Below are 22,697 nucleotides of genomic sequence, written 5' to 3'. Positions count from 1 at the left end.
TCGTGCCAGCTGGACTTCAGCTTCCAAGGGCAAGTGACCACGTGCTGAGTGACAGCCCAGGTCATTGGGAACAGCCCTCCTTGGAAAGCCAACTGCAACGTTTCAGCTCCTACCTTCGTTTCCTGAGCAGGACACATGAGCCACACAGCCCCCGAGTTGTGCTGGGGGGGATCCAGGCACCTCTCAGCAGCACACGCACGTCCAGGACATGAACACCTACACACAGGAGACAGAGCAGTGACAAGTACACCCACGCTGAGCTGGTTGAAATGTTGGTATCTTCTGGGGAGGAGGAAGCTCTGCCTTGCCGCAGCACTGGGGGTCAGCAGTTTCTCTTTCAGCGCAGACAGACAGGAGGACGGGGAGAGGGTTGATATTTCCCCACTCCTTGCACTTATGTATGAGGCACCAGCCGCCTGCATCTCTGTCCTGAACAAAACAAATCTGTCTCTCCTAGATGCATATTCACTCCATTCTGCCACAATAGGAACAAAAATTAAGATACGCTGTTTCTGCGTGTTGGCATGAGCCACCTGCTTCCATTTTATTGATAAAAAACGTTAACAACGTCATTCACCATTACAAAATAAGACTGTGCCAAGGTGTGGATGGTTGTATGCACGTATGGATAATTTCAGCCCAAAACGCTTCAGAAGCTGAGTTTAATGCTTTTTTTTCCCAGTCAGATATCATCTAGACATTAGTATTCCTAACGCAGCATATAATTAGCAAGAGGCAATATATTGTATGATCATGCATGTTAGCACTTAAGTAGAATAAAAATATTTCATTGTCAAGTACATGAAAGGCTAAGAATAAACCCATATCACTCTTCTTGTTGAATGTCCAAATATCATTTCATCACATTTTTTATCTTCATATTTTTAACACAGTTTTGCACTTTGGGTATCTCTTTCAGTCATGCACACAGCAAGCAAAATGATGCTCATGCCATTCCAGTAGCCTTATCCGTCAATACCAATCATTTATTAACTAGATAGAAGGTACAATTTTCAGTGCAATCTTTTGAGCTTTACAAAAGTGAAAGGGTATCTGAATTTACTTCTTACAATATTCACAGTATGAACAATTTTCCTTTTGTAGACATGTTTATTGTAGAAATAATTCAGCAATAAATTCAAGCTCTACAAGAGTTGCCTTTTACATAAATGGAAGTTAGAGACCTGACATCTTTATTAAGCTGTTTGCATTGTTATTATTTAAAGCAATTGGTTTAAAGACATATCGTGTGCTTGTATAGCTCAGCTTAGGAAGGGACTACCAAGATCTGTATTACTCTTGATGCATCCTTAGCTGAAGGCAGGTCTCCAAAATACTGAGAATGCCAATCAAGCTACCTGCTTGTGGTCTGGGTTAAGGACATGATGGCAATGAAAGAATAAAAATTGTGGAGGCTCATCATTCTTCTAAACACCAGAAGATGCTCTAAAGGCATTTATAGTGCTGCCCTGTAGGGATGTGCACCACCAGCTAGGTGGTGGAGATGAAGCCCTGTAACATGTCCCAGACAAGCCAGGGACTGTACAGAAGAAAAACTGTCCCCATACACACACACACACACACACACACACCAGGGCATCTCCATTGTCCAGCTGTAAGTGTAACAGTGAGACAATAAAAACACCTGCCATGAAACAGTATGTTGTTCCAGTGTAGTAGTAGGCCAATATGCCCTAAAAAACACTTATTATACATAGAATATTCAAACCAACAGTCAAATAGGCATTGAAATGTGCTTCATGCAAATGCCTGGGGGCACTGTACATAAAAAAAGATTTTTGTATATACACATATAAATGCAGCACAGTATTTAAATGCTAAGTCTACCAAATGATTACTTCTTCATGAGTTCTCTTCATGAGGAACAGGAGACAAAATTTCCTACTGGGATGATTTCTCCAAGTCAATGAAGTCACTGTAGAGATTGCAGGCCACCAAAAGACCCATCAGTGACAACAGAGGCTTACGGTAAGGATGTGGAACTGGTCTAACTGGAAAACTAGTGCTTGAGAGGCCACATAGTGACAGCAAGAGACCGAAGAACAGGTTTTATCCTGAGCACCATGAACAGAAAATATTGCTACCAGGCACCAACCTGACTTGGAGCAGATCTCTACAGATACTAATGAAAGGATATAGGAGACATGATGGAGGAGATAGTGAAAAGGAAAGCACCTGGCAAGTGTTAACGAGACACAACTGAGATGGGGATAGCTGGCAAAATTAACTGATTTTTCTCCCTGGTGCTAGTGAGGAAAGAAATTTGTAATATTCTCAGGAGTCTGAGAAATGGAAAAGGAATTATTTGGCACAATAAAATGTCTTCACTGGAGTTTGAGACTCACGCTAGTGGGATTCAGGAAAGATTCAGCTTTCTTTTTTTAGTTCATGGAAGCCAAGGGAGTAGGAAGTTTGGGTGTGTGTTGGTTACAACATGAAGTATTATATTTGCTGTAAGTTGCACACAATGTTCCTCCATAAGCTCTTTTAGGGATGGTAGCTTCCTTCTCTCTTTTTTTTTTTTTGGCTTCTGCATCTCCTCATGCACTTAAGAACCATGACAAATTTGTCAGGGTATCTTGGTTAGGATACAGGTCTTGGTAAAATGTCTCAGGAGCGCTACGATCTACTGAAAAGCACTAAAGAAAAGTCCCCCAAGCACTGTTTGGAGCAAGGTTTCAACCACAGTAGCAATGAGAAGCCCAAGCTGTCCCTGGGGTCAAACTTCAGGAAAGATGGTGCAGTTGTGCCTAATTTACCAACCACCACCAGCTCTAGTTTGGTGACGCTGAGAGGCGGTGCTTTTGCCTCTAGTTGGACCCACACTCGTACGTCTCCATCCCAGGAGGGCTGGACCCACAGGCCTGGCCTTTTGGTTACAGTCCATCAAGGGCACTGTCCAGCTTTGAACACTGCTGTGCAAAACTGACAAGTCAAGAACGGGTCGTCATCTCTCACTGCTCCACTAGGTCAGGCCACACTGGGCTTGAGGTGCCTCCAGAGGACCTGCTTTCTGTTTGATGCTCATCTGCTATGATCGTGAGGAAATTTATGAGCCAAGATGCTACATCCTCACTTCTTGGCACCCGCAGGTTCTCCAGGAGCCATGATTTCTGTTTAACTGCATTTTTGCTAAATAAGACCCAAGGCACCACTTCCAATTTTCCAAAGCAACGAGCAATAGGCAAGTTTAAATTGATCTTCCTGGTTCCTCTCAGCGGCTTTTGGCTCTCTGTCACATTAGGCTCAGCTGCCTAATCACTTATGAGATGCAATGGGGCAGCTCTTCAGCTCTTTGCCGTGCAGGATCACACCAGTTACCACAGCCTACCTGTCTCACTGCCAGCTGGCACCATCTTCTTCCTTCTTCATCAGGGCCAAACTGTAGGATTCAGGTTTTGCATGTCCTTGTGACAAGGCAAGGGCCCAAATCCCTATGCAGGTTCACAAAGGAGGATGAAAAACATGTGAACACTAGGCTTTGATCTGCCCTGTGCAAGCTTTGGGTTTCCTCTGCTCAGCGTGTAAAATCTCCGTAGCGGTTCAGCGTTATTTACGATGTTTGGGTCTGCGGCCAGACCTCAAAATTCATCCTCCCATGAGAAACCCAGAATGAGGGGGAACAAATCACACCTTCCAGGTTCTATTTTGGGGGAGCAGCAGGGAGAGCACAGCCTGCAGCTCTCCTGTTACATCCCCTTTTGTACTGCGGGGAGAAGAGAGGGATCATAATACCAGAAGAGATGAATGGTATCTACCGACTTCTTTATCCAGGCTGCAGTATTGACCTGTATCTGCTTCATAAAGGTGAAAAAACACGGATAACTGCGTGGGTTGAGCAGGAACATCTTCCTGCTGCCAGCTGGCAAACAGCTTGGGGATTACAGCATGAGGATTAATAGCCTTTGTCATTTGTAACTGCAGATGCTAACCTTACTCACATGACGGACTGATCTTCTTTGGATTCTGTGCCTGTTTGCTGTTCCAGAAAGATGACCTTGGGCTGCTGCGAGAGACAAAATATTTACACATTCATTTCTTCAGGCCCTCAGCGTAGGCTGCAGGAAGACATGAGCTCGCTCTGCGTTGAAGGGATTAAAAAAAACACACAGGAAAAAAAAAAGCTGGATGACTTCAGCGGATCTGGAGTGAGGAAATCATACTGAGAAGCTGGGTTTCAGCTCGGCCCGATGCCACTGAAACCAGCTGTGCTCCCTTCTGGGGCACGGACACAGCAAACACCCGGCTCCGCAGCAGCGCCAATGCACCGGGCTGGCCCCACCGCCGCCGCTCGCTCCTGTTTATTGCACAACAGCTTGTTAAACCTGCAGTAAATTGCAAATACACCTCACCAGCTCTACTGAGATATCCCGTCTATCCTTCCAAGCTTTCGAATCTCTCACCTTCTGGCTGCTTTTGTCACCAAGGAGCAGCCTGAAGACAGCATCGCTGTCAGGGGTACGAGGATGTACACGTCGGGGAGCGCAGGCTGAACGGGAAAACCTGCCTTGCTCCAAGTATGAGCTCTACAAACCCCAACTATTTTTTTTTTCCTTCCTCAAACTGTAGTTACAAGCATCACACTTAGCAAACTGGAAAGGGAATGCTCCTGCATATTAATTGCTGTTAATTCCTTCAGGCTCTAAAGCGCTTTCATTGATCACGGGAAAGAAGACAAAGCAGCAGATAAAAGGCAGGTTGTTCCTTGCATCCAGCCTCTCTCCACACCGAGTTGAACGGGTGTCACTGTTTTGTAAACAATCACGTCTCGCAGCCTGCCAGCAACGTTCACACTCTGCAGTGGGACGAGAGAGCACAAAGGCAAGGGCTTGAAAATAGACATCAGACCCTGGAAATGACTCCAGGAGAAGCTGGCTCCCCTTGAACACCGGGATAATGCATTAGGGAAAGACATTTGCTCTGCCTTTCTGTCCATCTTCCGTGCTGAAGGGCAGGAGGTAGCCGGGAGGGACGAAGCACAGACATCACACAGATTAAAGACCATGAAAAATATGGGAGTGGAAAGAAAACTCTCCAGGCACAGGGGCTCCAAGGTCATCGCCGGCTTTAAATGAAGGAGAAAATGAACTGCCACCAGAGGAAACGCCTGCTCCTCTGCCAAGCTGACACCTTCGGTTTCTCGCTGCAGAAGCGATCAATAGCAGCTGGCAGCATCCAGTTCTGTGAGTTCAAGAACAGCTAAAAACGCTCCCGACTGAAGATCAGTCGATGATGTAAAGCACCAAGCTGCTCCTCAGGATGAAAATACCCGCGAGCTCTGCGTGTCCACGCCAGGACACACCGGCCAAAGGGGTGAGGCAGGCCACGGCAAGGCCACAGAATCACAGAGTGCTCAAGGTTGGAAGGGACCTCTAGAGATCATCTAGTCCACACCCCTGCACACGCAGGGTCACCTAGAGCACGTGGCACAGGACTGCGTCCAAGCGGGTTTTGAAGATCTCCAGAGAAGGAGACTCCACAACCTCTCTGGGCAGCCTGTTCCAAGGTCCACACAATTAGGAACGCTAGGTAAAAGGAACCCCAACAAATCATGGATCAGGCCCAGAGGAAGCCTTTTCAAGTGGACGGTTGAGTTAGCTATAGCTACAGCTCACTGGGCTAAAAAGTACTCGTTTCTGTGGGCATCACTTGAAAATCAGCACCATTACAGAGAAAATAGACACTGTGAGATCATCCTGTTCTGTTGTCAGTATGCATTTAAAACAAAAAATAAAACAGCAGAGTGCTTAGCAGGACAGGGGTGTGTGGGCTGCAGAGAGACCAAGGCAGGAACAGACTGCAACTAGCTAAAAGATGCTGCTTGAGATCCGGAGATGTTTCCAGAGCATTTTCCCACAATATTCTGGCTGGGAAGACTGTGTCAGTGCAATTGGTTCCTTCCCACACATTGGTTTTGTGGGTTCAGGGGGGTTTCTTTTCCCCTCAAGAGAAGAAAATTCAAATAAGCCAACAAGGGATCCCAGGCAGGGGATGAGTTACCCTTGAAAACACGAGCGCCTTAAGAAATCTGCATTAGCACATGGCCAAGCACTCCCAGCCTTTGACTTCTGGCTCTGGGAACATCCCACGCTGCTGCCCACGGCAATTCCCCAATCTGGAACACCGCGGAAGACGGGATCGGGCATTGCATCCCTGCGGATGGAGGCCGGCACAGCACAGGGACCCCAAAGAATATTCCTGGAAAATCAGTCTTCTCGGCTTCTCTAAGGGAAGCAAAGGGTTAAAGCAGGGACTGATAGGACAGCGGTATTTACATAATAAGACCATGAGCACAAGCCCAGCCTAAATCAATATTAGCAGTGACTAATTCAGTCCATCAATGGGAGCTCTAGAATACAGGAGAGCTGCTGGAAAACCGTCTTGTTTCGCAAATTGTCCAAACTGTGAAGAAAAATAGATCACAAAAGCCACAAAAATCCCCAAACGCAGCCAGCAGGCGCAAGCTGCCCAATCCTGCACCCACGCCAGTGCTCCTAAATTCCACTGTGCTTTGGTGGAAACTTAATGAACCTGAATAACACAGTGCTCGAGGCTCGCATGAGCTAACAGGTTTAACAACAGCTCTGGAAAAGCAACAGTCCCCTCCCTGCCTCATCCCCTTTCCCTCCAAATTTCTCTCATAAAACATCGGGCCAAAAAGTTGTTGCAATGATGCAGTAACCTGCTTCCATCTGGGAGCGAAGTTAGAACATGTGCTCAGACACTGACTTGCTTTAAGTGAGCTATTTTCTCCGGCTTTCCTTTGACTTTCTACTTTCTACACTGAAAATATATTTTTTGAAGATTCGGTTCCCTTATGCTGCATCTTCAGAACAGATCCGGATACAAAAATGGTATGGAAATTAAAAAACAGTTTACCTCATTGCTTTTAAAATGATCTTTTCCAGGATTTTTTTTAAAAATTGGGTTTTCTCCAGCTCATTTTGGAAACACCTTATCAACGTATACCTCTCCTTCAGTTAATCACCAAATTAAGCACAAGCAACACTTTGCAGATGCAAGAAGTTACGAAGTGAATTTCAATTATTTTATTATACATAGATACCTCATATATTATCTGTGATAATAAAAATTACTTATAAACCCTTGCATATACATTTTGTGAATTTCAGGGAAAAAAGATGCAGAAATTGGAAAACACAGCAGAAATCAGCCAATGAACCTTCTGAATAGGGTAGTTTCCTGTGTTGTGGTTTTTTTTTTTCCTAGAATAAAAGTACATGATAAAGAAACATATAATCAGACCTATTCTGCTAGTTATGCCCCAAGTACTCATTTTCTTTCCTGTTGGTAATTTAGCAGCTTTAACAGTGCAGTCAAACACGAATTTGTTTGTGCAGTTACATTTGGGATAAACCCTGCTTTGTGGTGCAAAGCTCCAGCAGTGCACAGCAGATATTTTACCAGCTTACCCAGCAGTGGAGGACAACCCTCCTGCACAGGATCCCACCAGTTTCACTGCAAAAGATGATGTTGGATTCAAATGGGTAAGTGAAAAGAACAGCAGTGAAGAAGGTGACAAGGCTGTTGTGGTAGAGCGAGAAGTAGAATTGGTGCCTGGTCTCAGGAAACAGAAAAACCAAACCAAGAAATGGTCCGATACAGAGGGAGCTTTTCAGCCAGGTGTTTCTTGTGCCTTGCTATCGTCTGTATCAATGACAAAATGCCAGTCCCCTCCTAGAAAATGTGGGGCATGGAAAACTGAGCAGCTAATGGTATTGGCAGACCTTGGCACCTTCCTGCCTACCTACAATCATTCACTGCACCAGAAGATTCATGTCTTCTGCTGTGTCACCTTCAGCCTCACTACAGCAAACAACTGCTATATATTTAGTAGCCAACCAGCAGGCCACTTCCCTACATGTCTCTTGACTCCATGACTTCAACTTGTACAGGCAGGAAAAAAAAATAGAATAGAAAAAGGCATCATAGTCCAAAGAGTAACCATATAAAAATGTCATCACCTCATCCAGCTGGCCTGCTCCTTGCGCTGTGTCCAGGTAAAGGCAGGAAGAGCACTATTCTTCTCTCATGTTGGACCAAGACAGCCAGTCCCTCTAGGACATGGTCCCTTGGATCCTATTGTTGCCTGTAGAAGAGCTCACCCAGAAGACAGGATAACACAGCCTGGCACTCTTTACTGCTCAGTGCCAAATATATTCCCCATTCAGATCCTCAGGAGATTTTAGAGCATAGGATATTCAAAGAAAAGCCCTCAGCAAACTGAGCTGGGCTGAATCTCAGAATGGTTGAGGTTGGCAGGGACCTCTAGAGATCATCTAGTCCAGCCCCTGCTCCAGCAGGGACACCCAGAGCAGGGGCACAGGGCGGCATCCAGGCAGGTTGGGAGATCTCCAGAGAAGGAGCCTCCACAGCCTCTCTGGGCAGCCTGGGCCAGGGCTCTGGCACCCTCACAGGAAAGAAGTTCTTCCTCATATGGAGATGGAACTGCCTGGGTTTCAATTTGTACCCGTTACCCTCGTCCTGTCATTGGCCACCACAGAGAAGAATTTGGTCCCAAATCACTGAGAAAAAAATATTTAAAACCTCTCTGTGTTATTCAGAAATGCTCTTCTGAATGAACTTAACTTTCACTAAGATAATGCGTGGTCAGAACAACAATGCAGAAAAAAGTGATTTAGGCACAAAGGTAGACGTGCAGCTTGTTCTAGTGTTTTTTCTCTTTTTTGGTCTTCATGATGACAGAAGTCATGGACTTCAGGTATGCAACTAAACATGCACTGTATGTTCGTAACACAAAATTGAAGTAGCTCTCTCTCATGCAAACCTATGGTAGTACAGGCTAACAAGTGCACAGGATACCTACCTGAAAACACTGTTTAATCCTAATGAATAATATCCATTACCAGTATAGGAGAACAGTAGTAATGCCTAGGCACTTAAAAGTGGACAGAGAATTCTGTAGTGCTTCCCCATGCTGCCTGAACATTATATTATCCAGTCTGCAGTGGTATCAAATGCTTATTTCTAGGACCTAGAAACACAATAGTAAGGGAGAGGAAGTGTGATCTGCATGCAGGCTAGACTAATGAGCTATCTGCATGTCAAGAATATTTGCAAACATCATTAATATATGAGTAAAAAGGGAAGAGAATTTATTCCAGAAGAAAACACCATCAGTCTGTGATGACTGAGCCTAGAACAAAATGAGTAAGATAATGACCAGAGAGGGGATTTTGTAGATTTTCCCATTGCTTTTCTCAGTGGTTAATTATTTGGATGTGGAGAAGGCAGGAGCACCTGGAAGGACAAGAACTAAACGTGCCCCCCCAGGCCTTGCAACCTACAATGACCACAACTGCTGAGGCTAAAAAGTCAGGCTGAAGGGGACACGACCTGCCGGAGCTCAGCGGTTGTTCCAGCTGGCTGAGAAGAGGGAAGAGCAGCCCACAGTCTCGGGACCTGCAGGGTCTCCTGGTAACCATTAGGACTCCAGCAGTGTGTGCCACCTGCACACCTGCATCCCCTTCGTCTCCTTCATTTCTTGCCAATGATCTTGTTCTTCTTCTCCACTGCTGTTCTGACCCATAGAAATCCAGCCGATCATCTCCTTGCGCTTCATGCTGCGTCTGTTGTATATGGAAATCATGAGCGTGACGTCGGAGAGCTGGAAGAGAGCAACCTGGAAAATGAAAGTTTCCTTGTAGACGGGGTTGGGTTGTCCTCGACGGATGGAGGTCTTGCAGCGAGACATCTCCTGGCCCACCGAGTTGAGCAGACAGAGCTTTCCGTAGGTGTCTTGGACAAAACAAGACAAAACAGAGGAATTAAAATTTCTGGCATGGGCCACAGACTCAAGGAAAGCACCAAGCAGTCAAGAAACTACCCTCAGAAATCCAAGCAAAACAGTTCTGTCTGTATAAGCACTAAATGAGAACAGGCCTGGACTCCCCTTTGTGGGAAAACTATGCAATGAGGAGCAACAGGTGAAACACCTCTTGGATTTCCTCATATTTAGCTAGGGAGAAGAAAGGCAGGAAATGTGTGATTTGCCCCTACTTTCTTGCATATAAATAAATAAATAAACAAGAATTTTGGCTCCCAAACCCAGCAAATCTGTCAAAAACTAGTCAAAACTACGAGCATCTCTGTGGATTCTTCACATCAAATGGCTTATCTGCACCTTCTCCTACTCCTCCTCACAACACAGCTTCACGGGAGCTGTTTTACCAGGGCTTCCCTTAGCTGCACTTACCTCTCAGCATTTTCCTTGCCTTTATGACCTGCTATTTGGAACAGTAAACAAAAAAAAAGGCCTGAAAAAGACGAGAAGGAAACCCGAGTGTGAAATGATCTGATCACACACTAAGGCTTCAGGGCATATTCCGAATTCTCATCTTACTCTTTTGTTGGACTGGAGGTTGATTTTATTCACAATTTGAGCCAATGAAAGCGGTAACAGTGATTAAGCGATACAAGGAAGGGATGGTCCATTTCAGACTTCCAGTAAATCCACCCGCGAAAGTCTTGCTGCCTCCTTTATTAACTATCTCATCTTTACTGTTAACAGCGTCTTTGCAGGCAAAGCCTTGTGGCAGCTTTGCCCCGTGCATAGTTGTAGCAGGTGATTTGACTTGAGAAGCCCCATTCTACCCCTCTGTAAATCTGCGCCCGAGTTTGAGAGTGATTACTATTTCAGAGCATGCTGAAGATAGGAAATAAATAACAAGCCACCGTCTCTTGTCTGCAGCATGTCTATCCTTTTCTGTTCCCGATTGATGTGCTATTTTACGCACTTATCTGCTGAGCAACACAAGGTGTGAAATTACACTTCAGGTGTGAAAACACTTCTGTGTCTCAAAAGCAGGGCTCTCCGCTCTTCAAACTGTTCCCCTGAAAAAGCTGTCAGGAGACTGACAATCGAGGAGCAAATTGAGAGCCTGCACAGCTGTACAGCTATCGAGTTACTGCGGGGAAAGTTCAGCCCAGTCATTAGCTAGTGGTGCCAATTTGGCACCCAAAGTAACATCAGAGTCGAAGCAAATCTTGCCAACAAAGACCTACTCGTTAGACAGAAAAGCAAAGCAATTTCAGGCTTCACTCTGACATGAAATATTTTGCTGATTGTAGCTGGGAAGGAAAAGACAACTTCAAACCCAAAGTAGAATTCAGGCTCTAGGCACTTTACCAAGACGTAGACCCAGCTCCCACAGTAATATTCAATTTGGGTGACACTGAGGGATTGATTTCTGTTACAGCTTCAGACCACAGAAATGAAAAACACAATAGAGGACTCTCCAAGCTCAACCGAATGTGAAGCCAAGCAAGATAACTAACAGAGGCAATTTCCTGCAATACTTGTAGACATGATGCTTTGCACTGACAATCTGTAATGCGCATTACAAGTATTCTTCATGGGGCAGTTTTGGTCAGAGGTTACTGCAGAGCTTCCTGGAATTAAAATTAAGTAAAGAATACAGAGTTTATGAAATTTTAACATATTCAGCTCCTTTTTTTGGTGAGGAGGGGGGTTTCAAATTACTGAAAATTTTCAGACAGGTTGATTTCGAAACACAATCAGCTAAATTAGGACAATTCCCTCTTTAAATTTCACAGCTTGTTTCTTTCAAATTGAAATCTCACATTTTCTGCATAATTTGAATGCATTTTCCAAATCATTTGCAGGCAGAGAGCTGAAAGAGTTTGTTTCTGCTGACACACGAGAGGCGAGTTCCGGAATATGGGAATTCATGGGAGGAGGACCTCTCCATTTGCTTCTGGCCCAATACCTCAGCTATTCTCTAGATACGTCCTTGGTCTTTTTTCCCTTTCCTCACCACTCTCTGAGAGCTGCTTTGTTGAACACGAGGCTTGAATGGATTTTTTGTTGGGACCAGAGGAGGAAACGTGGCTGAGAAGAGTTTATAAGGTCAGATCACAGGTACCAGGAACTCCTGACCCCCTTCCCAGCTCCCAGCAGAGCGTGTCACCCACGTGAGCATGGGACTTCCCCAACACAGATGAAGTGCTTCTTGGGCTCACCTTCCCATGCCACTTGAGGGAACCTACACACACCTCTATCTGTTTTTCTGAGAAGAGGTCGAGAGCACTGAAGTCCAAACTTCCCCCTAAGTAAATCCTCCTGTTATCCATCCTTCCTGCTGCTGTCAGCGTTGAGAGCTCTGGTGGGATTCATCACTCCTAACCACAGACGCACACACTTCAACAGTTCCCCTATAGAGTGAACCAAAACATAGCAAATACCACCAATGAAGCATATGGCATCAGCAGTGATCTAGTATACCAGGCTACACCATCACTTCAGATGATTTAGACTTTAACATTAGAGTACCACAGCACAAACCTCATAGGATATATGTTTCAGGATGGCCCCATCAGTCTTTCAGGTGATGAACAGATTGATTTCTTGCAGCCATAAAGTCTTGAATGTCCCATCCCTAACAGAGGCTTCAACTTTAGCAAGCAGAGAGTAACACAACCATCATAAAAGAAACCCAAGGATTGCACAGATGAAAATTTAAACCAATAGAAATAAAAATCAGGATTTTTTTTCTTTAATATATATCAGAATCTGTTATGCAATGCTGTGCCAAGACCCTGCCTGCAAAGCATCAAGGTCAGTAGGGTAGAACACGCATGCTGGAAGGAGACTAAGCTCCTTGTAGAGCATGTAGCAGGAGTCTTGGTCATCCCTGTGTAAACATAGACACAAAACTGGTGCAGGTTACAGCAGAACCAGGCTGCCTTTCTTGTCAAATACACTGGGTGTATTTTACCAGCCAAAAGAATCAATCTTGCCTGAACAGAAATAAAAGAGTAGGTGTGGGTAATATATTTAGCAGCTGAAATTTACTTTGCAGAGCTGGTGCGTATGAGGCAGAGCTGTTATTCTGCTTCACTAACTGCATTTTTAAATTGTGGCTCACCCCTTGTGCTCCTGCAGCATCTTTCTAAGCGTCTCACTGGCAAATGCTCCCTAGCTCACCTTGTGTTCCAGCTTGGTCCTCTAGGACAGAGCATTCCAGCTTTGGTTGGCTGTACAAAACCCATCCTTGGATGCATGGGAAGATCAGGGGACATACAGCAGCGATGAACTTGCATATCTGCTGAGGAATGTATGTGTGAGAGCATCTACTCATTACAAAGGCAAACATTTTGCATTTAATTACATGCTCAGATTCAGTAATGGCCTCATTACTGTGGCATCTCAGCACTTTACACTCTTCGGTGTGTTTACTTTTATGCCACCTCTGTCAAGTACAAAAGAAGTGAGACTAAGGCTTATATTCCTTAAAATGCAAAGTGCTCACCCTCCAGTTAGGCGCCTATCTTGCTGACACACACAAAAAAAGAGCCTGCCCTCTAAATATCTAGGGGTGTCTGAGACTATAAAACTTGCCTACAGTTACAAAAAAGTTTGGAAACCAGCTGCAACGAAGTCTAATTTTGCCAAGACCAATTTTAGCACCACGTTCTCCGAGCTCTCCCTTTCTAGATAGACTTTGCAATAGAAGTTCTTGTTACAGATCGTTTTTGCTATAAACTCATCTTTCGTCTCTGGGACGAGAGGCCAGATGAAAATTCATGCATACATAAAATATCAACACCTCTATATTTAATACCAGAGAAAAAAGCACTAAATTAAGGAATTCTGCAAGAAGCCAGACACATTTTGGGCTGGTGCTGCATAATCTTATTCCAGAGGTTTGGCCAAACGTCTTCTCATGCAAACTGCTTTGTCTCCATCAGCACTGCCCCAACCATAAACCATCCCTTGAGAGCCCATCTGCAAAGGCAATCAGTTTATCTGCAATTCTTCTAATGACCCATTTCGGTCTTCATCCTTCGAAGGGAACTAACTCATAATGACAACTCAGGGGAATAATCAACTATAATTTATGTGTTCCTGTTTTTGGAGCAAGGAGCATAGCGTGAGTTCTGCTTTCATTTACCCTGAGCTCCACAGTTATCAATAAAGTTGACCCGTGAATAAAAACACGGTAATACAAAAGTGTCCAAACCCCTGCTTGATTTTATATTTAGAAAGGAAATAAACCACCAAAGCCTCTCGACCTCTTGGTCTGGGGCCTGCAGGGTATAAGGCAGTGCTGAGACTCCCAGGCTCTCGTTCGAGGCCAGCGAGCTCATTTCCAAAAGCAGTACAACCATGTCAGCATGCTGCAATCCAGACTAATAAGACCTGCAATAAAACACAGCCTTGGGCCTACAGCTTAATTTCACCCAGCTGGCAGGCCCACACTCCCAGCCTACCTAATAAATAGCAGCATGGCTTGGCAAGCCAGGCCCAGATCTAGATTCTGCTTTATTCTTTACAGCACAATTCCATGCAAGGTAGAGAAATGCTTCATCTATTCTGACCTCAGACCTGAGATTGCCGCTCAATCAACGCATGACTTTTCTTGCCCAGTTCAAAAGTCCTTTGAAATCACTTAACCATAGCCACAGGTGTGCACGTAGAAAAGAACACAAAGGAGAATTAAACTCAAGCTTTTGTCTTCAACCCCACGTTGTGAAAATCTGGGATTAGGCCAGAGGCAGCTTGTGGCTTCCTCTATTTACTGTTTAAAAGCTGGCAGCTGCCTACCACCCACTGTTGGTGGTAGCCAACTTTTTTCCCCCTCACTTCACCAAGTCTCCTCCACCTGGGTCTCCTCTCCCTTGGCTGGCAGCTCCTGGGGAAGGCTGCGACCTGGCAGACTTTGCAACATGAGTCATAGCAGAAACGACCAGCAGTGCCTTTAATTTCAAAGGCAGCAGAGAGGAGTGCTTGGCTCCCTGGGAGCCCCACTTGGGCTCCGGGAAGGAAACTACCAGCACAGCCTCATGCGACTTCACCGGGACACGTGTCACAGAACACGCTGCCCTCGCTGCACCCTCCGGCGCGAGGACACGTGGCCCCATCGCTATCTGCACTTAACGCAGCTAAAGCGAATACAAACACGTCTCCAGATGTACGAGGTGCCTGTGCTCCAACGAGGGCAAACCATTTGCAGCACTTCACACACGGCACAGCGGGCTCCTCGCTTGGCTGCTAGTCTGGGAGAGGCCTGGAAATGGTAACTGAGAGCACAGCAAAAAGCATTAATGCGGTGACGGGGACAGCGGCACGGCTGTGCACAGGGTGCTCGAGCCCGGCCTTCCTCACCCACCGTAAGGGCACGGAGCCATCGCACAGCCTGGCATCAGGGCCCCTGCAAATGCTGTTCCTCAGAGGCACTGCAGATTTGCACTAAACCTGGAGCTCTGATGGAAATTTGGGATTAGTGGAGTGCCCGCTTGAGAGCATTTGCTTTGTCTTCTGCTTATTTGGGGGAGATTCTTGTTTACTGCAATGAGATGGGGGAAGCACAACCATACACCCTGCTTCAAAATGCACTCCTTTGATTCAGAAATACCTTCAACTTTATACACTGCAAATACACACTTTTCATAGACTTTCAGAAATGAGAAAAAATACCGGAAAACTGCAAGCTTATTGCTGGATGTACAATTACTATGGAACATCTCCCACAGAAATCTCACCATTGCTCCTTAAAGCAAGTGCACTGTTTTGTGAGTCAGTTTTAGGAGCCTCATCAATCTTGGGTCTCACATACGACAGGACGAGCTGCAGCAAGTCAGTCCAACCAGCCCAGCAGCAACCAACACTAGGTGCCTTAGTAAGTCTAGCCTCACTGTAACCTTCTTCAGAAATCTGTTCAGGACGGTACTGCACTCAGGCAGACATTTAGTATCCCTGATGTTCTGCAGGGAGGACCTTGACAGCTTAAGCATGTGCTGTGTGAAGAGCTGTCTCCTCATCTTGCAGCTGCCACCTCCTGATTTCGTTTTACGACCCTTCGTTTTTGTATGTTTTTGCATGACCTTTTGTTCTGGGAGATGATGAATAATCATTCCCAATTCACTTTCGCAGTGACACTTCTTAGGATTCCACAGACCTCTGTGAAACCCTCCCGCACCTCCCTGTGTCACAGCATGGCAGGGGGCACAGTCTGTTATTCAGTTGTTGCTTGCACGGAAGCTGTTCCAGTGCCCCCAGCTGTCTCTGTTGTTCTTCACTGTATCTTTCCAGTTCTGCCCTATTTTCCCTTCGAACGGAGGAAGCCAGAAGTGTATATGGTATTCATTATGCAGATGCACAGACATTTATAGTGACTCAGTGGTATTTTTCATTTTGTTCTCTGTTCATTGCTAATATTGGATTTGCCTTTTTACTACTGCTGCCGATCCTTTTCCTGAACATATCTACTGTAAGTCTAGGATCTCACTCTTGGTAGGCTCAGAGCCCATCACATTAACTTTTAATTCCATCCCTACCTCCACGCGAGCATTTATCTGCACTTCATCTTCCATTTCAGCACTGTGACATCCCTCGCAGCTGGCCTCATCTTCACAATCCTGAACAAAACCTTTTCAGCTTATCTTATTCTAAGTTTATTCAAGGCACATTCAAGGATGGGAAATAAAGAGATACCGAAGGAGAAGCGGTCCTGCACAAGCTCACGGTGGCACACTGACAATTACTCAGCAGTGAGTAATTGCTACAGCATCTCCACTGCTCTGCTAACCAAGCTCTTGAGGCTGAACCCATCCCAGCTCATCCTGGCACTGGCTCCCCTTTTACAACTGATGAGGGTATGAATTAAAAAGCTTCAGGAGCTCAAACAAGCTTGTTTAGTTGTAGGCCCCTGTTTAGTGCCAGCTATGCTGGTTAAAAGTTATTATTATTATCTTTTTAAATTCAGCTTTCTGGTCTGTATGTGGGCAATTACACAAATTACACAAATTACACAAACCTGTGCCTTAGCTCTCCAGGTACGAAACAAGGATAATAAAACTTTCCTACACCCACAAACACATTGACGAGATAAAATCCTCTAATGACTCTCAAGCACAAACACCACAAGTACCCTGCTTTTTTCCACGTAAGCGCCTCCTGCGCTCCTTGGCCTTGCTATGGTTGGCTCAGGTAGTTGTTTGTTTTCAGATAAGTCTTTACTTCAAGAATTTCTCCTGTTTCCAGAAGCAATTCTGATAGCCTGCTCTCTCCCTCCTGTCTTTTTCAATGTTAATGCTATTGTATTTGTTTAATGGGGTTAATATGCTGCTGGTATAATAATGATCATGTACGGATGTAATTATTATGTGCGATTAATTCTGCAGCTGCTGAAAAGCTTGGAGGATTTTTCTTAGGCGAGGGAATATCTTTAGAATAGTCCTTCTCAAATTGCATTACACACAGACATAGCCCCCAAAAGAAATGGAAAAGGGGGAAGAATGGAGACTGTGGATCAGAGGCTGGAGAGCTGCACCCAGCAGAACAGCAGATGAAGGTTAAACACCCTCAGGGCAGAGACCATCTCTGCTGTGTGTTTATACACTGAACAGCACAATGATTCCTGGTGCATAACCGCAGTCTCAAGGTACTACTACCATGCAAATAGTACGTAATTGGTTATAAATTTTTAAAGATATAGCTGCCAGAGTTGTAGGCTTCTCTTGTTACCTTCTTAGAGTAAACATCGTTTAAATGAACACACTGGGTTTTGTTTTTCTAAGAAGAGACAGTAACGCAGAACAGAATATGAACCCTTACAAAATCCAACACAGGCTCATGATTTTCACAAGAACTGAAGAGAGCTGAGTGCACACAACGCAAGTCATTAGTGCTGAAATAGCCACGGTGTCCTCATTTAACAAAACTGTAGATGCTTTTCTGCATGAAGCTTTTTGGCACATAATGATAATTTACTGTCTGATGCTGCAGCCATACTTTTGAGTGCTCTTAAGTACTTTGAGTGATAATGGACCTATTTGTGTGATCAGGGATTGCAGACTCAGGCCTATAATGCGGCATATTCCCCAGACATCTCCTAGGTACCTGGCTTTGACCAAACTACCCTTAAATATCACACACAAGACCTAAAGAGAAGACACAGCCTGAAAGATTCAGGTCTCTGTAAACTGCTTAGTTGTTTCCTAACTCTAACCCTTAACAAGTAAGCACTGATGACTTTGATATTTCACAGTCTCAGTTCAACTTTCTGCAAGCCATTTAAAAAGCTAAAGGAAAAAGACTTCCACACACACACAACCCCACTATGTCCCATCTTTCTTTTCCTTTCCAGAAAAGCACGTGGTTTAGCCTCTGCAGTTTTTACCACAGTAAATTGCCAACGTCCAAGCCCAGCTCTTGCTCCTACACAAGGCAAACCCTGCGTCAGGGTGTGAGGGCTGAGGAGGGAGCCTACATGCTGCAGGAGATGCTGAGCTCCATGCCTGCATGGTGCCACACAGCCGTAACTACTACACGCTTCTACCAACATGGATGGAGTCAAATGCACTCTGGACAAGGCACAGAGTGTAAAGCAAAAAATCTTGGTGTTCTGCTACCCATCTTCCTATAAATGACTGCTCTGAGCAGCAGTTTGGGCTTGGTCTGTGGGTGTCCCAAAGCTCTATTAAGCCTTTCAAAGAAATAAACCATCCCCCTCAAACAACAGAACCTGAAGTTGGAAGTATTGGGGAAAACACAAGAGCTATTTTCTTGCCCTCTAGAAAGGAAGAGGGCACTTCTAGCTTTCACCTAGTGACAAGCTCTTATTGAGCACCTCATTTGGCCACCCGCACAGTTCGACCGGTAGCAGACAGACCACGCAGCACCCCGGCCTTGTGCAGGACTTAGCAGCCAAACCGTCCCCCAGCACCACAGACAAGTGCTGTTGGGTTTCTCCTCCTCCTTTTTAACTGCTTCAAGTTTCTGCTTCACTGGGCCTTCTTCTGCTCACTACACGACTGGGAATTTTGCAAGTTCATAAGAACAGTGTAGAAAAATAAAGGGCCTGAGTGAAAAAAGCAGGTTGTGGCAGATTGAAAACTTTCCTGTAAAAAATGATGAATCCCTGTGTTTTACTTAATAATGGTCTAACACAGACCATTATTACTGGATGGGCAGCACAGTTGGACTGGTTGCAGAAAGGATAGGAAGAATCAACTCAAGACAGCCTTGGCAGCCCAGAACTGATACGAAGCAATGTCAGGACTATGAGTTTGGGCGACTGACACAGACTTGGCCTAGCCTGTCAAGCTGATTTAACTAGGCGTATCTGAACCCCTCAAACACAGAAAACAGCAAATTCAAATAGTACTTAAAATGAGAACCCTTTCAGATGCCTCCTTTTCTCACATATTGTTGCTGCTCTCTTCTCATCAATAAACATACCAAGTGCTCAGCAAGTTGAAAGATGCTTTCAACAAAACTACTGCACCCCCTGTGTGCCCATTGGCTATAGAAGTTGGATGAGATGTTTAATGAAGGCAGCTAAACCTCCTAACCCACGTGCATGTGCTTGATTTGTCAAACCCCATCCTCACCACAGGCCTGAATACACAAACACCAGTAAGAACAAATGTTTAAGCAATCCACAAGGAAACCTAAGTTGCCATGGCTAATACCAGATCAGATCTTGGTCTTGTCTCTGTCTGGTAAAACACTTGCCCTTAATTCTTGAGGGACTGGCTGACCACACAGATTCCTGTAATAAATTTATGTTGAATTACTTATGTGTAAGTTTTCATATCCGTATACTGAAATGTTGCTATACCTAGGTCAAAGAACACAGCATCTGGCACAAGCCATTACATATAACATATATATATATATATATATATTATTCTCCAAATTTTGGAGGAAGTGCACTCAATTACTGGGACCCAGGAGAACCAATTTCAAATCTTTTTCCTCTGGAAATTTTTCCTGTGTCGCTGTGGGGAACTTACAGCTGCAGGAGCACCAAAGGGCACGAAGCACTAGGTCAACGCTCAGCAGGAGAGCAAGTGGGAATAAGCCAAGTATTTCCCAGAGAAAACCTTACAGCATGAGGCAGGTCTTCTGCAGGTCACATGCTAACATATAAACATTTGCAAATTGTTTTCTTATTACAAACCTGCTGAGAATTTCTTGTGCTTTGGGTCTGCATCTATAAAAGGGAAGTATTCTAGCACGTTTCCCCATCATCATATGTTTTAGAGGTAAATGCAATAAAGAAGGTATTGAGATATTACTGTCCTGTTAGCTGTCCTTGCATGATTTCCTCCATTTACAATGTAAGACTTACTGATATACGCGTTCAAAATAATGCTTTTAATTTTCAATCAGATACTCTGGAAGGAAAGTCAAATCAGGAATCAGTAATTAGATGTCTCGAAGAAGAAAATAAAAAACAAAAATAATAAAATAACAAAAAAGATGTGACTCAATGGTGTTATTTAATAACAGTGAAAGTACTTACCAGGTGGCCTGTTAATTGCCAGGTTTCGGAAGTGGCTGCCTTTGATCATCTCCACTGCCAGCCGCCCCGTAGTGGCATTATACGACAAGCCCACGAGCAGCTCTGGCACCCCTCCATGCGCCAGGGACTGTGTTGAGGAAGCGCTATCACTGTGAGAGATTGTTGACAGACTAAGCTGCGAGTCTCCGCTCTGCAGGGAAAGAGCACTGGAAGTCTCATCAGGACACTCACTACCACCCTCCCTTTAATTTATGTCTTGGAGCCTGGGTTAGGAAAGATCTGCCTTCAGAGATGACAATGACTAAGAATCATCTGCATGAATTACGATGGGGTGCAAAGAGAATCAGAGCATCACTTTGTGAAAACACATTTCTGAACTCTCTCTTTAAAGATGAGGATCTCTGTCTAATGTGTTATTACTAGTGTAAATCAAACTCTCCAAGATAAGCATGCATCCTAGTACATTAAATGCAGAGTAAATCTCCTTGAAAAATATATTTGAGGAATGCATTTAGCACATTTTTTTTTTCTTGGTCACACACTGTCTTTTCTTTTCGCTTTCTTTCCTTGCTATCAGGATGTTCTCCTCACCCCCTACTCACCCAGAGTATGATGTTTTATTCATTTTGCATACAAAACCTCACACCGAGCTTCTTATAGACAGTGAATAATCTCAGGGCTTGTCTACACAAATTGATTGGCAGAGTCAGAGCTGGATGCAACTGTGCTGTGGATGGAAGGCTCTGAGGCAGCACAGCCAGCTCCTCATCACATGACTCACCTCTCCACTTCAATCTTCTATAGAAAATAACACTGCTGAGTATCTCTTGTAAGATGGAAACTGAGCCCTGAAGATACTTCACTGCACGAAACAGAGATCCACAGGCTGGTACTAAACTAAACAAGGCAGCTCTTGAACTGTACAGCTCCACAAACATCACGCTACACAGGAACCGCTACCTGTGCTGAGATGAAGATTTAATTGATGGTTCTGGGACCCAAGGTACTAATTCTGCTTGCCACATCATTTGATGAGCTGTGTGCAATTACAAGCTTACTACTTAAGCCATCGTTAAGGAGGCACTGTTTTGTGTGGGGTAGGCACAACCTGTGCTTCCTTTTACTTCAGACCATTTCTGCGATAGTAGGTGAGAGACACATGAGTCGCAGCCTAACAGCCCCAAACGAAGTCAGACTCAGCTAGCTCTTGTTCACCAAGCACACAACTTTAAGGGCTCCACACGTCATTAGACTTACACTCAGATTGCTCCTGGGCTCCAAGACCAGCGTCACCTTCACCTCCTCCTCCTGGCTGACGTTGCTCAGGCAGAACAACCGCTCTCCCATCATCCTCTCGCCAACCATCTTGTGCACGGCATAGAGGCGGAAGCGGATTGCGTGGCCGCCGAGCTCCTCGGGCTCCAGCTTGCTAAAGGTAATTTTATCCTTGAACACGGGGATGGGTCCTCTCTGAACACTCGTCCTCCCCCTCTGTTTCTTGCTGGGCATCAGGACTGTGTGCACTTGCCAGGTGTTCACACCGCTGCGGTCTTTGTCCGGGATATCCCTGGCCTCCAGGATAGTCACTACCAGCTTCTGACTTGAGGCCTTATAACTGAAGGTGACATCTAGATCACCACACTTGCAGATGGGCTCACGAACACTGTGAGGAACCAGGAGACTGTTCATTTCATCTCGTTCCTGGGAGGAGAAAGAAGAAATAACCTTCTGGAGCTAAAAGCCCACACTGGAGTTCAGCTGCCCTTTGTGACCCAAACTCTGCTAAAATAAATAAATAAATAAATAAATAAATAAATAAATAAAATGTTATTCTCACTCGTGCTTGCAAGTGTAGGTAGCTGCTCTGCAAAACAAGGGTTCCACTGTTTCTAGAGAGCTTGATGCTAGTTAATTGCCTGATTTTGTGTAATGTTTCCCATACAGCACTAAGTAACAGCACTTGTTGAAATGTTTCTAACAAAAAGTTTCACCAACATTTAAATGTTTTGCATGAGGCTGATAATTTGGCAAAAATCCTACATAGCGAAAACCTGAAACACAAATATCTTATTTTTTTACTTCATTTTTATCAGTTTTGAGGGGTTATTAAAAACTTTTGTGATCTTGTTACAAAAATGGCTTAAACTATTACTTTGAATATATACTTGGCTTTTTTTTTTTTTTCTCCACCCAAAGCTGAATCATTTACATTACTGAAACCTAATCAAATGTGGTAACTCTTTGGATGCCTTGTTTTGTTAGAGCATTGGCAAATTTCAGCGCTACGTTCAGTTTGATGAGGGGCTGAAATCATAATGTCAGAACTTCCTGCAGAATGGAAATTCCATTTCTAAATGCTAC

The 22,697-nt window shown here is 44.7% G+C and overlaps 1 protein-coding gene across 1 annotated transcript in view; it reads right to left on the bottom strand.

The window, feature by feature from the left end:
• Window positions 1–8,930: 8,930 nt before the first annotated feature.
• The window catches only part of SYT16 (synaptotagmin 16), a 35,945-nt gene continuing 22,178 nt past the window's right edge, over window positions 8,931–22,697 (bottom strand). Inside the window, exons 5-7 of the mRNA XM_088539551.1 lie at window positions 21,594–22,037; window positions 20,337–20,526; window positions 8,931–9,801 (exon numbers count right to left, since the gene is read on the bottom strand). Of these exons, the coding sequence (XP_088395677.1) occupies window positions 9,488–9,801; window positions 20,337–20,526; window positions 21,594–22,037 (948 nt within the window). The 3' untranslated portion in view covers window positions 8,931–9,487. The remainder of the gene's footprint in view (window positions 9,802–20,336; window positions 20,527–21,593; window positions 22,038–22,697) is intronic.

Source organism: Tinamus guttatus, unplaced genomic scaffold (assembly GCF_059628265.1).
Source record: "Tinamus guttatus ecotype Peru unplaced genomic scaffold, ASM5962826v1 Tinamus_guttatus_pri_ptg000048l, whole genome shotgun sequence".
In the NCBI taxonomy this organism is placed as follows: Eukaryota; Metazoa; Chordata; class Aves; order Tinamiformes; family Tinamidae; genus Tinamus; species Tinamus guttatus.
The sequence above is the reverse complement of the archived record's forward strand: the minus strand, read 5'-3'. Positions and strand labels throughout refer to the sequence as shown.